Raw genomic sequence first — 16,650 nt, 5'->3', positions numbered from 1 at the left:
AGCCTCGTTGTCCTCCCGCCTCCTGCAGAGCCTTCCTCCACGGAGCCCCTGGAGAGACGCAACTACACAAAATGACATGAACCCACAAATGGCGGCGTTGCCTGCGTAGGTGACCAGACTTCACATTCTGCTGCATGGCACGAGTCGCTAGCCCTCCATGGCTACGGAGCACTGTAACTATGGCTAATAAAATGAAGGAAATGAATGCTTAATTTTATTTAAGTTAAATTTAAAAACTAATATTTGATTCAGTCATTGGATAACTTTTAAGAATATTTAGAAAAACTTGGATACAAGACAATTTTCTCAGTACATTACATAAAATCAAATCAAGTATTTCTGATGAAAATTTGTCCTCTGAATTAAGATATGCTCTAAATGTAAAATACACACTGGATTTTGGAGACTAAGTACTAAAAAATGTAAAATATCTCATTAGTAATTTTTAATACTGATTATATGTTGAAATGACAAAATTTTGGGTATACTGGCTTGAACGAAATTTTTGTTAAAATCAATCTCATCTGTTTCTTTTTATCTTTTTGATGTGGGTACTAGAAAATTTAAACGTATATGTGTGGCTCAAATTATATTTTTATTGGACAGCACTGCTTTGGAGAACTTCATTCTATGTAATTAAGTACGAATTAGATCATAGATAAATATTTCATATGGACTTTTCAATTCTAAGTTGGAAAGTGGTCAAGAATATTTCTACTACTGCTCTATTTTTCGCAACCAAGAGCTGATTCAATAACATCACTGAAAAATCTGCCCATTTCCAAAAGTCCTCTGTTGGCCCCAGATATCCTGATGGCAGTGTTCTTTTCAAAACTCGAAGGTCGAGGCTCTGGCCCGCACTGGCCGTCACACCTCCACCCTCCCGTTACCTGAGACAGACCTCGCACTTCGCTTCTGCTCTTACACGACGTTTTCGTTTTGAAGCGTCAGCTGTCTCAGAAAACGGCCTACTTTCTGATTCGTGTGTTTCTGGGCATCGGACTCAGGCTAACTATTCTGGGCGAGAGCACCACACACGGGAGGCTGAGTACAGCCCGCTGCGTCCGCATGGGAAGCACGTGGGCTGGTTCCCTTCTGGTGACACTGCACGCGCCCGTCTACGTACTAAGGAATTCGCCAGGGCATCATTCCCCCTTTGGCAGGTAGCATGCGGGGGAGAGACTGTGAGGCGGAACTTCCTGTCCCCAAACGTCCACTTACCCAGTGATCTGACAGCCGCTTTATGATCCTTGCTTGAATCAATATCACATTAGGAGTTACAAGCTGGTGACTTTATGATTCTACCGTTCTGCCTGCGTTTATCAACTGGCTTTCTTCTATAAGCACAAGCCGTCCCTTCTTGCCCACTCCCCTTCCCTTTGAGCATTACTATGAAATGATGGACTTTTTTTATTCAACACTGACTTCAATACTACAATTATCTTTGCAATGTTCAGAGTCCCCTGGATTTGACTGAAGCCCCTCAAAGCTGGTTTCTGTATCCTTACAACAGGTTCCCATTGGTTTTTCAACTCCTTCCTTAATTTCTGGAACCACACGATGTCCAGACTCATATTGCGTCTTCTCTGCTTCTATCCTGGAATAAAGTGTCTGTCCGAGAAGCCCTGATTCTTTTTATTTTTATTATTTTTTTATTTTTTAAATTTATTTATTTTTTTATGGTGACACTGGTTAACAAAATCCAGTAAGTTCCAGCTGTATACTTCGACAGTACGGCATATATTTACATTTACACTGTGTGCTCAACTCCCACAGTTAGATTTTTTTTCTATCGCCATGGTTCTTTTTAGTCAGGAAAGGGCATCTCCCACGGGCCTGCCCCACCAGCACGGTGTGACCGTGCGCTTCCTCATGGCCTGGCACTGAGATTTCCAAGCTTCTGAATCTTTGTTAATCTGATAGGTGAGAGATGATTCCTTAGTAGTTTTAATTTGCATTTTTCTTATTATGAATGAAGTTGTATATCTTTCCACATGGTGAAGGGCTATCTGAATATCTTTTATTTCTCCCTGTGGACAATCTGCTAATGACCTGCATATACTTTCACCAAGTTAACATTTGTATTTTGTTTTGCTTATAGTTTCTTTTGCTACAGAAATTTTTTTTCCCACTTAGTCAAATTTATTTTTCTTTCACACCCAGGTTATAAAGGAAGGAATGCACCTGGTAGGAACGAGGCTTACCTACCTATCTGCAGAACCACTGAAACGGAGGAAGGCGGGTAGTTTACTGAATGTTCACTCTTTCTATTCACCCCTAATAGACGGCAATCTTATGATTCTCAAATTTTCAAGTCAGCCCCTTTCACTATCAGACAGGAGTAGCTGCTGGGATTAAGTCCCAAAATGTCTGGAAATAGTAAATGTTACAGAACACAATAACATAAACTCGAGTGGTTTAAGGAAAGTTCCCAGGCAACGTGGAAACTACGTGAAAGTTCCTTAATCGACGGATAAGCGAAAAGGCACGAGAGAGCTCAGGCATTTACAAAATCTGAGAAAACCGAAAGAAGTCTTATTTTAAAAAGCAAATATGTGTTATTTCTCTCAGATAAACTATTGTTGATAGCATACCCATGAACACACACAAACTAAAAGTGAACTCTATTATCTCTCACCCTCAAATGCATTTAAATCTTTCTTCTCAAGGGCAAAGATCAGCCATGAAAAATAGGCGATCATCTCACAGCTGGAGAAGCTCACCTGCCAGAGCTCACTCACTTCTGGGAATTACACAGGTAAGAGTGAAAAGGCAGCGGGCATCACTGATCATCCTGCCTCGTAGCTATCTGAGGTGAGAGCCAGACACACGTGCAGGCTTTTGGGTGCCTATATGACAGCAGTGCGAGAATCGGGAACTAAAGAGCCAGTAAGAAAAGTGGAAGAAAAATTACTCCTCCACTTGGAGGTGACAAACACCGAGGTAAGCAGGCACGCTGGCAGTGAGCGGACCCAGCTTTGGGGACTTTGTTCCCCGGACTCAATGAGAGGGTAGACAAAGGACACTACTGCCATTCTGGGCAGAACACTTCTTCGTCCAGACTGCTCCATTCATGGCATGTTATTTTAGTATCCCTGGACCTCTCCATACTCACGAGTAAGTCATGATGCATTTCCAAATGCCCCAAACAGAAACTACTAGAAATGACCGTGGAAACCTGAGGCAGAGAAGAGGAAAGGTTCGTACACAAGCCTGATTTTAAAAACCTTCTTTCTACATGAGCTCACTTGGGAAAATTGTGTTCAGCAGTTGCTCAAACACTTGGGGAGGAAGTTAGACCAAAGAGTCTGACACCACGACGATACTAGTTCAAGTGTGGAAACTGCATCATACTAGAATGTTACTAAGAAGCTCATACTCTTGGATTTCTTTCGGATGCTGCTAAAAGAATATTAAGATTTTTTGTGCTGTTTTATGAATCAATACTTTATGATATTCTCTACTTATCAAGGAGAACTGAAGAAAATATATTAAATAAGATATATTAATGCATATGACCTAAATTGACTTTACTTTTATACCACATAAGTCAAAAATACATTTCTAATTCCCCAGAATAGAAATATATTATATTTTCATATTTTTCCAAAACCAAATCAGCCAGATATCTGGTGGTAAACACAGACATCTTTTTCCTAACTCCATCTTTACACTATCATCAGTTTTTATTCTTAACATGTATCGAGTGTTGTTCTGAGTTTAAAGTTCAATTTGTGGAATGTAGGCACAATTTTATTGACCTTTCTCCACTACTATTTAAAAATGTTTCTGTTTCTAGCTAATGCTGAACCACCAGAGGTTAAATAGAAATATATATTTTTTTAATATCACAAAAACGCTAAAAGGAACATGCGATCTAAAATCCGGTTGCGGGTCAGATGTCCAAGCGTGGAGCTAGCACAGGTAAATGATAGGCTCTAACTCTGTCATCAGTTAAAGGAGATTTTTGGATTCAAATTTTAAATTAAAGGTCAAAGAAAAGCTTCTCAAACATTCATATTTGCACACTTCTTCACCTAGCACTAGTAACGAAATGAAAAGAAAAATCATCCTGGAAGCTCCCTTGGTTTCCTTAGTACTTTTAGGTTTACGATGACTGTCAAAGCTCTTCCCTGGGAGGAGGTCCTGCTATTTCGGCAGAGCTGGCAGTGTCTTAAGGACAGATACAGGGCTGCAGTGCTCACCGTCTGGCAGTGACAGGTGCACAGTAAGAAGTGGTGGTACCCAAATGCAGGGGCAGGGGTAGGGCAGAGACAAATGCGAAACCCACCTAACATAAGTTGCTGCGGCCTGGCCACTATCAGCAGCAACTTGGTGATGCTTCAAGCATGAGCCTAACAGTAAGGAGGTTTTCAAATCCTTACCGTCTGAATGTGCCAAAGATTGATTTTACCAAGGTACTGACAACTCCCAGACCTGACAGTTCTGTGCCGAAACTCAGTAAATGACTAAACGAGTCTCTTGTGAATTTTTTTTTACAGACCAGACAGCCTAAAGTGTACACTAAAGGTACGTTTGGAGAATATTTAATCTAGGAGGTTTCCTGCTTTGTTCCACTTGGGGTCAGAATATGTCTCTATCTGAAAGTATCTTGCAAGAATTGACAGTGCATTAAATCAGATAAAAGCTGCCTTTCAAAGCGACTGATGGATGTAGTCAATCTTCTCATTCTTTTCTTAAAGTCACATAAGAGGTTATTTGTGCTAAAATGTTTTCATTCTGGTAAAAAAAAAAAAAACTTTAAAAAACTATACAATGAAAGAAAAGGTATTGGCAATCATATAATTTTGTTTTGACTGGCCACTTAACAAGTCATAAGACAGGCATCAAAATTCGTAAGACTCAGAACACTTTCTAAAGTAACTTATCAATGATATATGTTTGCAAAAGATGCAAGGCTCATCATTAAAAAGCCAGCAGCACCATATCACTAGATTCATGTCCTCCGATAAGTCCTCCTAAATTCCGAATGAGCCATTTTTATGGATGTAAAATCCTGGACCTTTTGAAAAAGCACTCAGAAAAGGGCCAAAAAAGGGAACTTACAAACCAGAACTGGAGAGTGATTGACACCTACCATTACAAAGTCCAGCATCTCCATGGTAAAAACACTCAAGCCTGTTAACATATTTTCTTAAAACTCAGATTCTTAGAAAACAAGACTGACATGAACAGAAGCAGCTCTGCCCCCAGAAGAGAGCGAGCACTCTGTGCAAAGCAAAGACAGGCTGCAAAGCCTCCTTTCATTGGAGTTCCATACCAGTCAACTCTTGCTCATCCATTCTGAAACACGAAGACTTCATGGACATCTCGAGAATTCTGATACACCCATCGTCTGATGCCAAGATCACTTTGTCGGATGTACTCCAGTCCACGTCCAATATCCGAAAGGTCACATTTCTTCCGCTTCTTAAACTGCTCACCATCTGAACCTTCAAGAGTGAATTTGGTTGTCACTTTCAGAAAGAAAAGGAAGATGTTGATCATTCTGAATTACATAATCAAAGAAAGACGGTGCCCATGGCAACGGCCCAGTGGAGGTTTAAAACTGAACAGTCTTGGGTGAGCTATCTCCCACAGGCGGGCCACATCTTAAGGGTCCCAACAGTGACGACATTGAAACAACAACAACAACAAATCTGTTGAGCTGCCACCTTTGGAACAGAAACACTGTAAAATAATAATTTTCAGAAGAAAACTGTTTCAAGTTTGGCAAACCCACTACAGCATTCATTTCCAAATCTGAAGGAAGAGCAGCAGCATCGCCTGCGGTGCACACTCGGGGGCTGAGCCTACCTCCTTAGTATCCCACACTTCGGCTCCATCATTGTACATGGCTATTAATTTCTGGTTTCCTTTACCAGGGGCAAAACGAATCTTCCTCACCCAGCTTCGGTGTGTAGGTATTCCTCTGTGGACCAACAAAAACCAACACGCCAATATGAAACAGAGGTTGTTTTCTCATCAGCAGAAACTATGTCCAACATTTCTTTCTACTTCCGTTTTTGATAAGGTCTGGAGACAGGAGAACCACCTCACTTTCCGGGACAAGGGCTGCATCTGTCCTTTAACGACAGCTAGAATAACGTCCCAACCCCTCTGTGGGGCCACTTGCAGATGTGAATGATTCAGAGCTTGGCTTAAGGCCCTTCTTCTCAAGTTCAGTGACAAGAGACCCTAGCGTCCAAACGATAGGCCACGGTTAGTGATCCTGCTTAGCAAGTTGCAAGCCTCCAGTGGAACTATATCAAGGTTACATTTGTGTTTTTTAAGCAAATAACAAGACTGCATTCCTAGCTCGTACCTGGATACTCTGCCTTTCAAATCCCAAAAATGTAAATTTCCATCCATATCTCCAAGAACTAACATATCACCTTTCCAAGCGATGCAGGTAATGCCACCCATACTTCCCTAGAAAAGAACAGCAACAAATACACATAAATTTTGCTATTTACAAGCTGTCATATCAGAGCAATGTTTTTTACTTAGTAATGGTGATGAAAATAATAAAGATGTTTTAATAAAGCTGAGTTATAAATGGCTGCGCTTTATTTACAAATGCCACCAAACGCTGACAGGACTGTGGATACTAAGAGCTCTCTGGCACATCGATTTCAACTATGAAAACACAGATTTAATTAGACAGACATTAGTTATCGGGACTAGATTTATAGAGAAGGGCTGTCTTTTGAGAAAGAAATACCTTAAAGAAAAGAAAATTAAAAGACAAAAAAAAAAAAAAGAGAGAGAGAGAAGGAAAAGAAACCCTTTCCAGAGAGCTCTTGTCTCCAACTTATCTCTCCCTGTGACGGGATAAATAAGTCTACTCCAGGGGAGACTCGGAGCCATTTCATAGCAATTGTGTACCAGTTTTTCTACTGAAAAAGAGGATCTAGAGTTTCACTGGGACCTTCTGGAATAATTCAGGTGAAGCGATACTGTACATTAAAGGCACCTGCACAGTCTGAATCCACAGAAAGCTTCACAAAGAAGTTCCACGCAGAAACACAGTGTAAGGACTGCACTATCGTAATGACTGAGCTGGGGGAGCCGGAGACTGCGGCTGTGGCAGTCCGGGGCTCTGCGCTCTGGAGTCTGCTGCCTGGACTTGAATCCACGCTTGATCGCTTCATTTGCTGTGTGATTCAGGGCACGCTCACTTAATCTCTCTGCGTCTTGGATTTCTATCATCCATGAAGCAGGGCAAGCTCATGAAACTTGAGGAGTTCCCATTAGCGTTAATAAATGTAAACAGGTACAGGCCTTAAACAATGCCTGCCACACAGTAAACAGTCATTACACCGTTAGCTACTAAATGACATTACTGCTCAATTACTTCTCTACTTATTAAAAGAAATCTTGTTTCTGCAGTTATAGAACAAAATAAAAATTCACATTTAGTTGGCAAGGCACCCATGGTAAAGGGGAGGAAAGCTCCAGGTATTGCCAAATTGACTATCGGACTAGCACACAAACCAAATACGACATGAATCCTAGTGGCAGTCAAGAAACAAAAGAAAAACTACATTAAAAGTGAGTATTCTAATGCAGTCAATAAAATAAAAAGGTTAGAATGTTAAATAAATAGAATTACAATACAAAGCACACACCAAGATCTTATTTCTATTCTCTTGACCATATTACCACAATGTTTAATTAAGAATTTGCCTTTAAATTTACTTTTTAGTCTTGAAAACTTTCACATTTTATAACCATACTTTCTAACTTCTAAAAATTAGAATATTGAAGTTTAAATTAGCCCAGAAATCAGTGTTAGCAGCTGAGAATGACAAGGGATGTATTAATACAACTGTACAATTAAACATTCTAGATCTTTCTACCCAAAGGTTATGATGGGATACAAGCCACATGGAGATATCAAGATGCGCCACAACCTTGTTTTGTGGCTCCAGATAATCCCAAGAGAATCGATGTAAGATGAAAACTCAATTGTGTATTAGTAGTTGGTAATAACATGTTGCCTAGATGTAAGCTATGATGTTCAAAAGATCAGAAGCAAAGCAGAGAGATTCTTTTTTGGCCACTGTTCCAGCTTTCTGAATTAAAGCAGTCAACTATAGACTCTCCACACGACCATAAATTGAAATATGCCAACCCTTCCTCTTTTATCATTTTTATATACTTTATAGTTATGGGGCCAAATCCAGAGGGAAAGTTTCAACTCAAAACAAATGTTTCATAATTTACATTTGAGAGGAGATAACATAAATAATGGATTAAAATAAGCAAACAAAACCTTTGCCTAAATTCTACATTATAATCCCTAGACCATTTTAATTATAGAAAATAAAACAAAAGCAAAGCCATTCCTCTTGTATTATACAACAGAAGCTCAATTCTCTTTCCCTAAAAATATTCTGCTCTAAAATGTACACTAATTTCACTGGACCCCAGATCCTTATTACTCGATAGGCTGGTCATTCTTTGAGGAAGCTGCTTCTAGCTGTGGCAGGCAGAGTAGAGACTTGCTCATCCTGACTTCAGACCCTCACAAAAAGCGTTAGAATTTTAAAAAATGTAGGGCTCATTTGTCATTGTGCAAGAAGCACCTATAAAATGGAAAATGCATGCCCAAAAATTTTAAACTATTTTGGGGAGAGTGGGAGTGGGGGAAACTGGCATCTCAAAAATTACTGGATTGTTTCTACATTCTACTCTCAAATGTGAAGAGATTAGAAAAGTCGCTGAGCAGCTGCGTGGCACTCGAAGAGCTCAGATGGGGCCTTCTCTGGGTTCTGAAGCAGGGGCTTGATACAGCGCTAGGAGAGCAAAGCGGTTTCTCCACCGGACAGCCACGTTACGCTGTGACTCGTACGTCTGTCTGCACTTCTGACGACTTTTCTTTCTACGCACTTAAAGTTAGGTTACTTTTTCTATTTATTTAATTGCTGAATATCAGTCTTTCCAATTTGCATCATTATTTTCATCCTTTCAAACTAGTAAAAATTTTTGGCAACACTAGATATAGTTAAAATAGACATCTGAGATATGACTTGTTCTATATAATAGCAAAAATGAAATTAGAGTTTGAAGAGCACTTTTGCAGGTTAGCTTCTATTTTAGAAGTGAAGGTTGTCTGAATGCCCTCGAATCTTCCGTAGTTGTTGATAAGGAAGAAGTGGCAGTCGGCCTCTAAGAGGCCTCCAGTGATTCTGCCTTTTGGTATTCATGTCCCTTGGTAGTCACCTCCCACCATGAAGACAGCGGACCTGTGAGCCACTAGTATACTGCAGAAATGACAAAGCGTGACGTCACTCTGCAGGAAGCCAGAGCTATGTCGTGAGGCCACTCAGACAGCCCCGTGGAGAGGTCCACATGCAGAACTGAGGCCTCTCATCAATGGCCAGCATTACTGTGCAATGGCCATTAAATAAGCCATCTTGGAAGTGGACCCGTCCACTGCCACCAGCATCCTGACTGCAACCTCCTGAGACCCTGAGCCACCTGTAAAATAAACGGGAGTGACAGCTGACTAAAATGTTCTATTTTTAGATGAAAATTTTAGATAAAATATATTTTAAGAAATAGAGCAACGTTAGTTAACAAAAACATTTTCTTAATCTATCCATTAAAAAAAAGTGCGAGACACACACTGACACAAATTAACGCTAAAACCTCCAGGTGTTCTAAAGGCCATAAGGAGGATATGCGTAACTTAGTAAATACTAATGATACTATTACACTCACGACATGATTACAACTACCCCAAAACACCAGAGTCTAAGTCAAATAATGCCTGAAATGGAAAGTGGGGAGATACTGGGGCCAGGGAGACAAACCTGAGTTTAAAACTGCCCTGTCACTATGCTGGGGAACCTTGGAAAGTGAATTATTCTCTTTCGTCATAGATAAAATGGAAATAATTCCTCATGGATTATTATGGGGATAAAAATGAGCATCACACCATAAGTATTTAATCAAAGTAGTTACAATGCTATTCTCTAGCAGCATGGGACACGTTTAATCAATGATAACATTTGCTTTAAATAGCAAAGTTTATTTACATTTAATCTTTCTGAAATAGCTTTCTAACTTACCTATGGCTTCACTGGATATGCAACCAAAAAAATCTTTAACAAGAACTCTTAATAAAGACTTAACCGAGGGTTGAACTCACGTCTGGTGGAATCCGAGCGCTGTCCTTCACCGAGTTTCCTTCCACAGTGAGATGATAAACTTGGCCGTCATTGTCGGTAAACACAAAATGCTCCCGGGCAGATATGTTCTGACTGAGTTCAGATTTGCTTTCTGCTTCCTGCAACAAGCTTTGGGATAGAGATAAAAAGGTGGGGGAGGGGGACAATACACAAATTTAGAATTCTCCACGTATTTTCTTTGGTGTCCATAAATGACAATGTGATTTCTTGGTATGTTCAGGCTACGTTCATTTGAATTTCAGAAGTGGAAGTTTACGGAATGGTAGGGCACTGAGAATGATCATGGATGTCACTGTGTGAGTTACTGGCTGCACTAAGCAATGCGACAGTCAAATTCACTCTTCAGGACTCTAGGTATGCACTAAAACACCAAACAACGTATGTTCAAAAGCAGACTGCAATCGCTTCTAGGGCTGCCTTTGGGTTAACACTTGTCGAGTTCCCACAAGCCAGTGGCAGGAAACCGCGCATGGCACCTGATCACAGATGACTCGGCGATGCTCAGCTCAGTATCTGAGACCACGGTCTGGCGGGCCATGGCCTCTCGGGTGGCCAGCTGCTTCTTTCTCAGGCTCTTCAAGTTGTGAGATGGTGACCACTCCTGTGAAGCAAAGACAGACACACCTTGAAGTGCTTAGTTTTCTTCTGTCAAGAATCCTTCCAGAACAGCTGGTTACACTCACCACTGCCCAGCATCACTTACTATGGCCACACACGAATGCACAATTTGTTCTTAGGTTTTATTTATAGAGAGGCTGAATGAATGCATTTTAATTAGAGCTTAAGGCAGAAGAATTTAATAACCTACCCCTACCTCCTGCTACCTCTAATCTTTAATTAGGCCTTAAGGTGAAAGAGTTTAATGGCGAACTTCTAAAAAGTCTAACCTTTCGATGCTTTCTTTTTTTACAAAACAGAAATAATCAATTCAATTATGGTATCTTCTATCTCCTCCCTCTCCCCCTCCTGCTAGGTGCACAGGGTGAGATGATCATGCTCCTCCAATCACAGCCCATTGTCATCCACGGTCCACCTCAAACCTCTCATTTCATTTACTTTTTCTTTTATATTCCCACTCATTTACTATATCCTCTCATATATATAAATTAACATGTAGTTATTTTACATGCATGTGTTTGTAACTTACATAAATAATACTGCGCTACTGATCTCATTCTATTTCTACCTCTTTTCACTCAGCACAGAGCATCTAAATTCCATCTCTGTTGTTTCTGCATGCTCTAGAATTCTCCACGGGCGCATCCACCAATTTTCAGTCTGTTTTCTCAGCAAAGGACACCCAGATCGCCTCCAAACTCTCATGACAAACAGCACTGCAGTCAACATCCTCACAGGAGTTCCTTCATGACTGGAAGCTGAACAGCTGGAGCACAGAGGATGTGAGTGTTTGCCTAAGTGCTGTTAGAATGGCTTCGTTGGTCTATATTCCTATCAGCAGCACAGAAGAATTCCTGTGGCCCACATTACGCCCACATCTGATGCTATCTGGTCTTCCAATTCTTGTTAGTTTAAAAGATGTATCATGGTCATTTTATACTACACATCTCTAAAAACTGATAAGTTTGAATATTTCTTCATATACTGGTGGGCCTTTTAGGTTTCTCTGGTATTCATTAATTGCTCACATGCTTTGTCCACCTTTCCATTGGGTTCCTGACTTATTGTTTATATGCAGAGTTCCCACAATACTAATCCCCTAAGCAGGGGTCCCCAATCCCCAGGCTGCATAGCAGTACCAGTTCGTGGCCTGTTAGGAACCAGGCCACACAGCAGGAGGTGAGCAGCGGGTGAGCGAAGCTTCATTTGTATCTGCAGCCGCTCCCCAGCACGAGCATCACCGCCTCGGCTCCACCTCAGATCATCAAACATTTGATTCTCATAGGAACACTGGTCCCTGGTGCCAAAAAGGTTGGCACCATTACCCTAGGGATTAGTTAGTCCTTTGTCAGTAAGACACTGGAAAATTTCTTTTTCAAATTTGTCTTCCATATTTAACATTGACATTGGTATCTTTCATTGAACAGAAAATATCGATCTTTATGTAATTAAATGTATTAATTTTTTGCCTTTTGGTTTGAGCTTCTGATGTCCTCTTGTGCCACTAGAATACATAAACATTCTTCTATACCTGATTATATAATTTTTTATAATTTTACTTTTTTTACATTTAGGTCTTTAATCTTGTGGAGCCCATCTCTGAATATATTAGGTAGATTCAGTATTTCCCCTCCATAAAGTGAGAGTTTTCTCAAGACTTCTTACTAAATGGCCCGTCCTGCCCCATGGATTTGTGAGCTCCTTCACTGTACGTTAGGTTCCCAAACATTCGTGGGTCTGCTAATGAGCTCTTTACGGTTTTAGCTCATTTCCTGTTCTTGGTCCAATGACATTGCTTTCATTTCTCTGGTTTTGTAATCTAAACTCTTACCAGGTAGGGTGGGCCCCTCTCCCACCTCTCACATTACTCCTCTTTTTTCAGGGCTGACTTAACTATTACAACCTTTACTCTTTCATAAACATTTGATAATATGTTTATAATGTTCCTCAAAATAGCTAAATAGCATTTTAATTGGAATTGCACTAATACGATATTACCTTAACCCATCTAAGAAAATAAGAGCTATCGCCATTTATTAAGATCTTCACCGAACACACATTTTAACAAGAAAATACAAGACAGTAATAATTTCAATTCGAGCTAAAGAAAAATGTTCACCACATATGTACATATCTAATTAACTACTTAGTTCTTTGACTGTAACTTACCAAAGCAGTTATTGCAGGGAAGTTTTTGGACATTTCTCTAAGAAGGGTACACGTCCTAACATCCCATAACTCCAGGGGTTTGTCTTTGAATACAACTGCCAAATACTGCCTAAAATGAACAAAATTACTAAATTACCCCTTTTTGCAAGATTTTTACCATCCCTAGTACAAATAGAAAGTTCAGTAAATCAGAAAATTCAGATGACACATTCTAAACACAGACAACTTAAACTAACATCTAGCCCTGTGATTAGCAATCTTAAGGAAACGCTTATCGATGACCAAACAGCCAAACAGCCACCCTTGGACAAGGAGCCCAGCTCGGAAGGAGGCGTGTGGAACGGCAAGGATGCACATCCTGGTGCTACGACTTACGGCGACCGTCCCGAGGCTCGATTTTCTCATACGTCACGTGAGAACACTACTACCTGCCTCTCTCGCCTTCCCTGATGGACTGTTAAGCAGGTTATGGTAAAAATTATGTGAAAAAGTCTATAACGTTTCTGTAGGGTAACACTGAGGAAATGTGACAAAGCAGATCCCTGTATTTGGTGCATCAGAGGACTCAGGTTCCCCCCCTCAGGGCCAAGTCTGCCACTTTATAATTAATTACGTGGCCTCGGGCAAACCATATAACTTTTTTGAGTTTTATTTTACTGACCTTTAAGACGGTGTTAATAACACCTGTCTTGCCTACCTCACTAAATAATATAGGATAAAAAAAAAAGATAGTGCATATAAAAGAATTTAAAATTTTTATAAACCATGATGGCTTATACAAATGCAACATATTACATTTTTAATTGTATCTAACATAAAGGTATATATGTAAATTATATAGCATAGAATCTGGTAAATGCTTTAAAGATTCATCATGAAAGAGGAGATTAAGTTTGACAGCAGGGAAACGGCATTCTAGGCGGAATTACACATGCGACAAGTGGCAGAAGGCAGGAAAGGGCACCGCACGTCTGGGAAAACAGGCTCCCTACAAGGCAGAGTATGCAAGAGCAGTCGGCGTGAGGAGGAAGATTAGAATGCGAGAGCCGGATCACATTATAAAAGGCCCCGAACATCCTAACGTGCCATGCCAGGGGAGGTCGAAATTTACTGTGAAGGGAACAGTGGATTGCTGAAGGACTGGAAGTAGGGGGTAACGTGATCAATCGTTTTAGATTTACTGATTCACAGGCACATGTGGGGTCAGGACTGACTGAAACAGAAGAGACCAGACCCCACACAGTTTAACTGAGCAACTCTCTAACTCTAATCTCAGACTACTTCGCATTTTCAAACATGACTGATGAACTCTCCCAAAGAACTTTAGTTTATATGGGTTTTTTAATTGGTATTTTGCATCTAAGAAATCAAGCCTAATAAACTAAAAACTATCTTTATTAATTCATTTAAAATAAAAAAGTAGAAAATAGCAACATGGTTGATTTAAACGTAAGCCATATTGATAATTACATGAAACATAAATAATTTAAACACTGTAGTGAAAAACAGGGATTGTCAGAGCAAATAAAAAACAAGCCCCAATTATATGCTGTCTACGAGAAATCGACTTTAAATATAAAAACACAGATAAGTTATATGTAAAATGCTGAGAAAAGATACATCATGCAAACACTAATCAAAAGAAAGATGGAGTAATTATACTAATCGGACAAATCAGACTGACTTCTGTTCAAAGAATATTACCAAAACAAATAGAATATTTTAGAATGATAAAGTCAGTTAATCAAAAGGACGGAACGATAACAGGTAAGTATATACCTAGTAACAGAGCTTTAAAATACCCAAAGCAAGAACTTGAGTTCTTCCAAATAAATAAATAAATCCATAAATAAAGTTCAAGATATTAACATATCTCTCAGTAATAGAGAAAAAAACAGGAAGAAAATCAGTAAAAATACAAAAGAATATAAACCAACTTGAACTGACATTTATGAAATAGTCTAACTAACAACAGAAGAATACACAATATTTGCAAGTGCACACAGAACATTCACTAAGACAGATCATATTCTAGGCCATTTAACAATCAAATTAAATTTAAAAAAACAAATATATATAAAATATGCTTTGACCCTAACAGAAACTAATAGAAAGATATCTGAAAAAAACCTAAGTATTTTGAAATGAAACAATGTATTTATAAATATTGCATAGTAACTTAAAAAACATTTAAAATAAATTAAAAAAGAAGTTTATCATATCAACAAATTGTAGGGTACAGAAAAAGTAGTACTTATATAGCATTAATTGCTTTATCTTAAATTTTAAAGACCATAATTCAAACATCTAAAGTTCTACCTTAAGAAACTAGAAAAAGAACACATTAAAACCAAAGCAAGCAGAAGAAAAACAAAAAAAGATAAGCATGGTAGTTAATGTAACAGAAAATAAGAAACCATAGAAAAAAAATCAAAGAAACCAAAGAAGTTCTTTGAAAAGATCAATAAAATTGATTGACACAATTTATTGACATCAGGAATGAAAGAGACATCACTCAAATCAAACAGATATCAAAGAATGAGAATATTATGAACAAGTTTATATCAATATATTCAACAACTTTAATGAAATAAACAGATTACCTGAAAGACACCAACTACCAACGTTCCCTGATAAACAAAACGAAAAGCCTAAATAGCTCTATAGCTATGAAAGAAATTAAAGTTGTCCTGAAAAATTTTTCCACAAGGAAAATTCTAGGTCCAGATGGGCTCCCTGGTGAATTTATCCTATTGAAGGAAGAAATATCAATTCTATATAAACTCATCCAGAAAAAAAAAAGAAGGCAATAAGTCACGACTCATTGTACTGAGGTCAACATTACCCTGATTCTGAAACCAGATAAAGATATTACACAAAAATTAGCCCAATATCCTTCAAGGACATAGATGTAAAAGTCCTTAGTAAAATATTAGCATATCAAGCCCAGCAATGTACCAAAATATTAGTAAATCAAATCCAGTATTACATGATGGCCAAGTGGAATTTATCCCAAGAATGTAAAGTTGGTTTAATGTTTGAAAAATCAAGTGTAATTCATCATATTAGCCAATATAAAGAACAAAACAAAAATATATCATATGATGATGTCCACGAATGCAGAAAAACATCTGACAAATTCAATGCCCATTTAATGATACAAAGTTTCAGCAAACTAGGACTAGAAAACTCCCTCAACCCAACAAAGGGCATCTACAAAAAAATCTACAGCTAATGTTATATTTAATGTTAAAGACTGAACACTTTCTCATAAGGTCCAGACACAGAGCAAAGATGTCAGTTCTCATCACTTCCATTCAAGCTGGTACTGGAGGTCCTAAAAAAAAAGGCCTACAGACCAGACCAGAAAGGCATAGAAGCATCTTTATAGCAAACAACACAATGTGTCTATATAGAATACCAACAAAAATATTACTAAAATAATTAAGTTTAGCATGGTCGCAAGGTCAATATAAAAAAAATTAATTATTTCAGTGTACAATAAATAATTGCAAGTCAAAATAAAAAAAAAAACTTAAAATAACATCAAAGAAAAACAGAAGATAATTAACAAATGATTTGTAAGACCTATACACTGAAAACCACAAAAGATTACTGAAATTAAAGAAGACCTAAATAGGTGAAGAGATACACCATTTCACGG

At 38.7% G+C, this 16,650-nt stretch overlaps 1 protein-coding gene across 3 annotated transcripts in view; it reads right to left on the bottom strand.

The window, feature by feature from the left end:
* The window catches only part of WDR11 (WD repeat domain 11), a 52,089-nt gene that overhangs the window by 9,364 nt on the left and 26,075 nt on the right, over window positions 1-16,650 (bottom strand). For all 3 annotated transcript variants that reach the window (XM_016149109.2, XM_016149110.2, XM_016149111.2), the window contains exons 14-19: window positions 12,987-13,095; window positions 10,676-10,800; window positions 10,160-10,307; window positions 6,326-6,432; window positions 5,818-5,932; window positions 5,282-5,453 (exon numbers count right to left, since the gene is read on the bottom strand). In XM_016149109.2, the coding sequence (XP_016004595.2) occupies window positions 5,282-5,453; window positions 5,818-5,932; window positions 6,326-6,432; window positions 10,160-10,307; window positions 10,676-10,800; window positions 12,987-13,095 (776 nt within the window). The remainder of the gene's footprint in view (window positions 1-5,281; window positions 5,454-5,817; window positions 5,933-6,325; window positions 6,433-10,159; window positions 10,308-10,675; window positions 10,801-12,986; window positions 13,096-16,650) is intronic.

Source organism: Rousettus aegyptiacus, unplaced genomic scaffold, assembly GCF_014176215.1.
Source record: "Rousettus aegyptiacus isolate mRouAeg1 unplaced genomic scaffold, mRouAeg1.p scaffold_m13_p_6, whole genome shotgun sequence".
NCBI classification, from domain to species: domain Eukaryota; kingdom Metazoa; phylum Chordata; class Mammalia; order Chiroptera; family Pteropodidae; genus Rousettus; species Rousettus aegyptiacus.
Note: the sequence above shows the minus strand (reverse complement) of the source record. Positions and strands in the feature narration are given on the sequence as shown.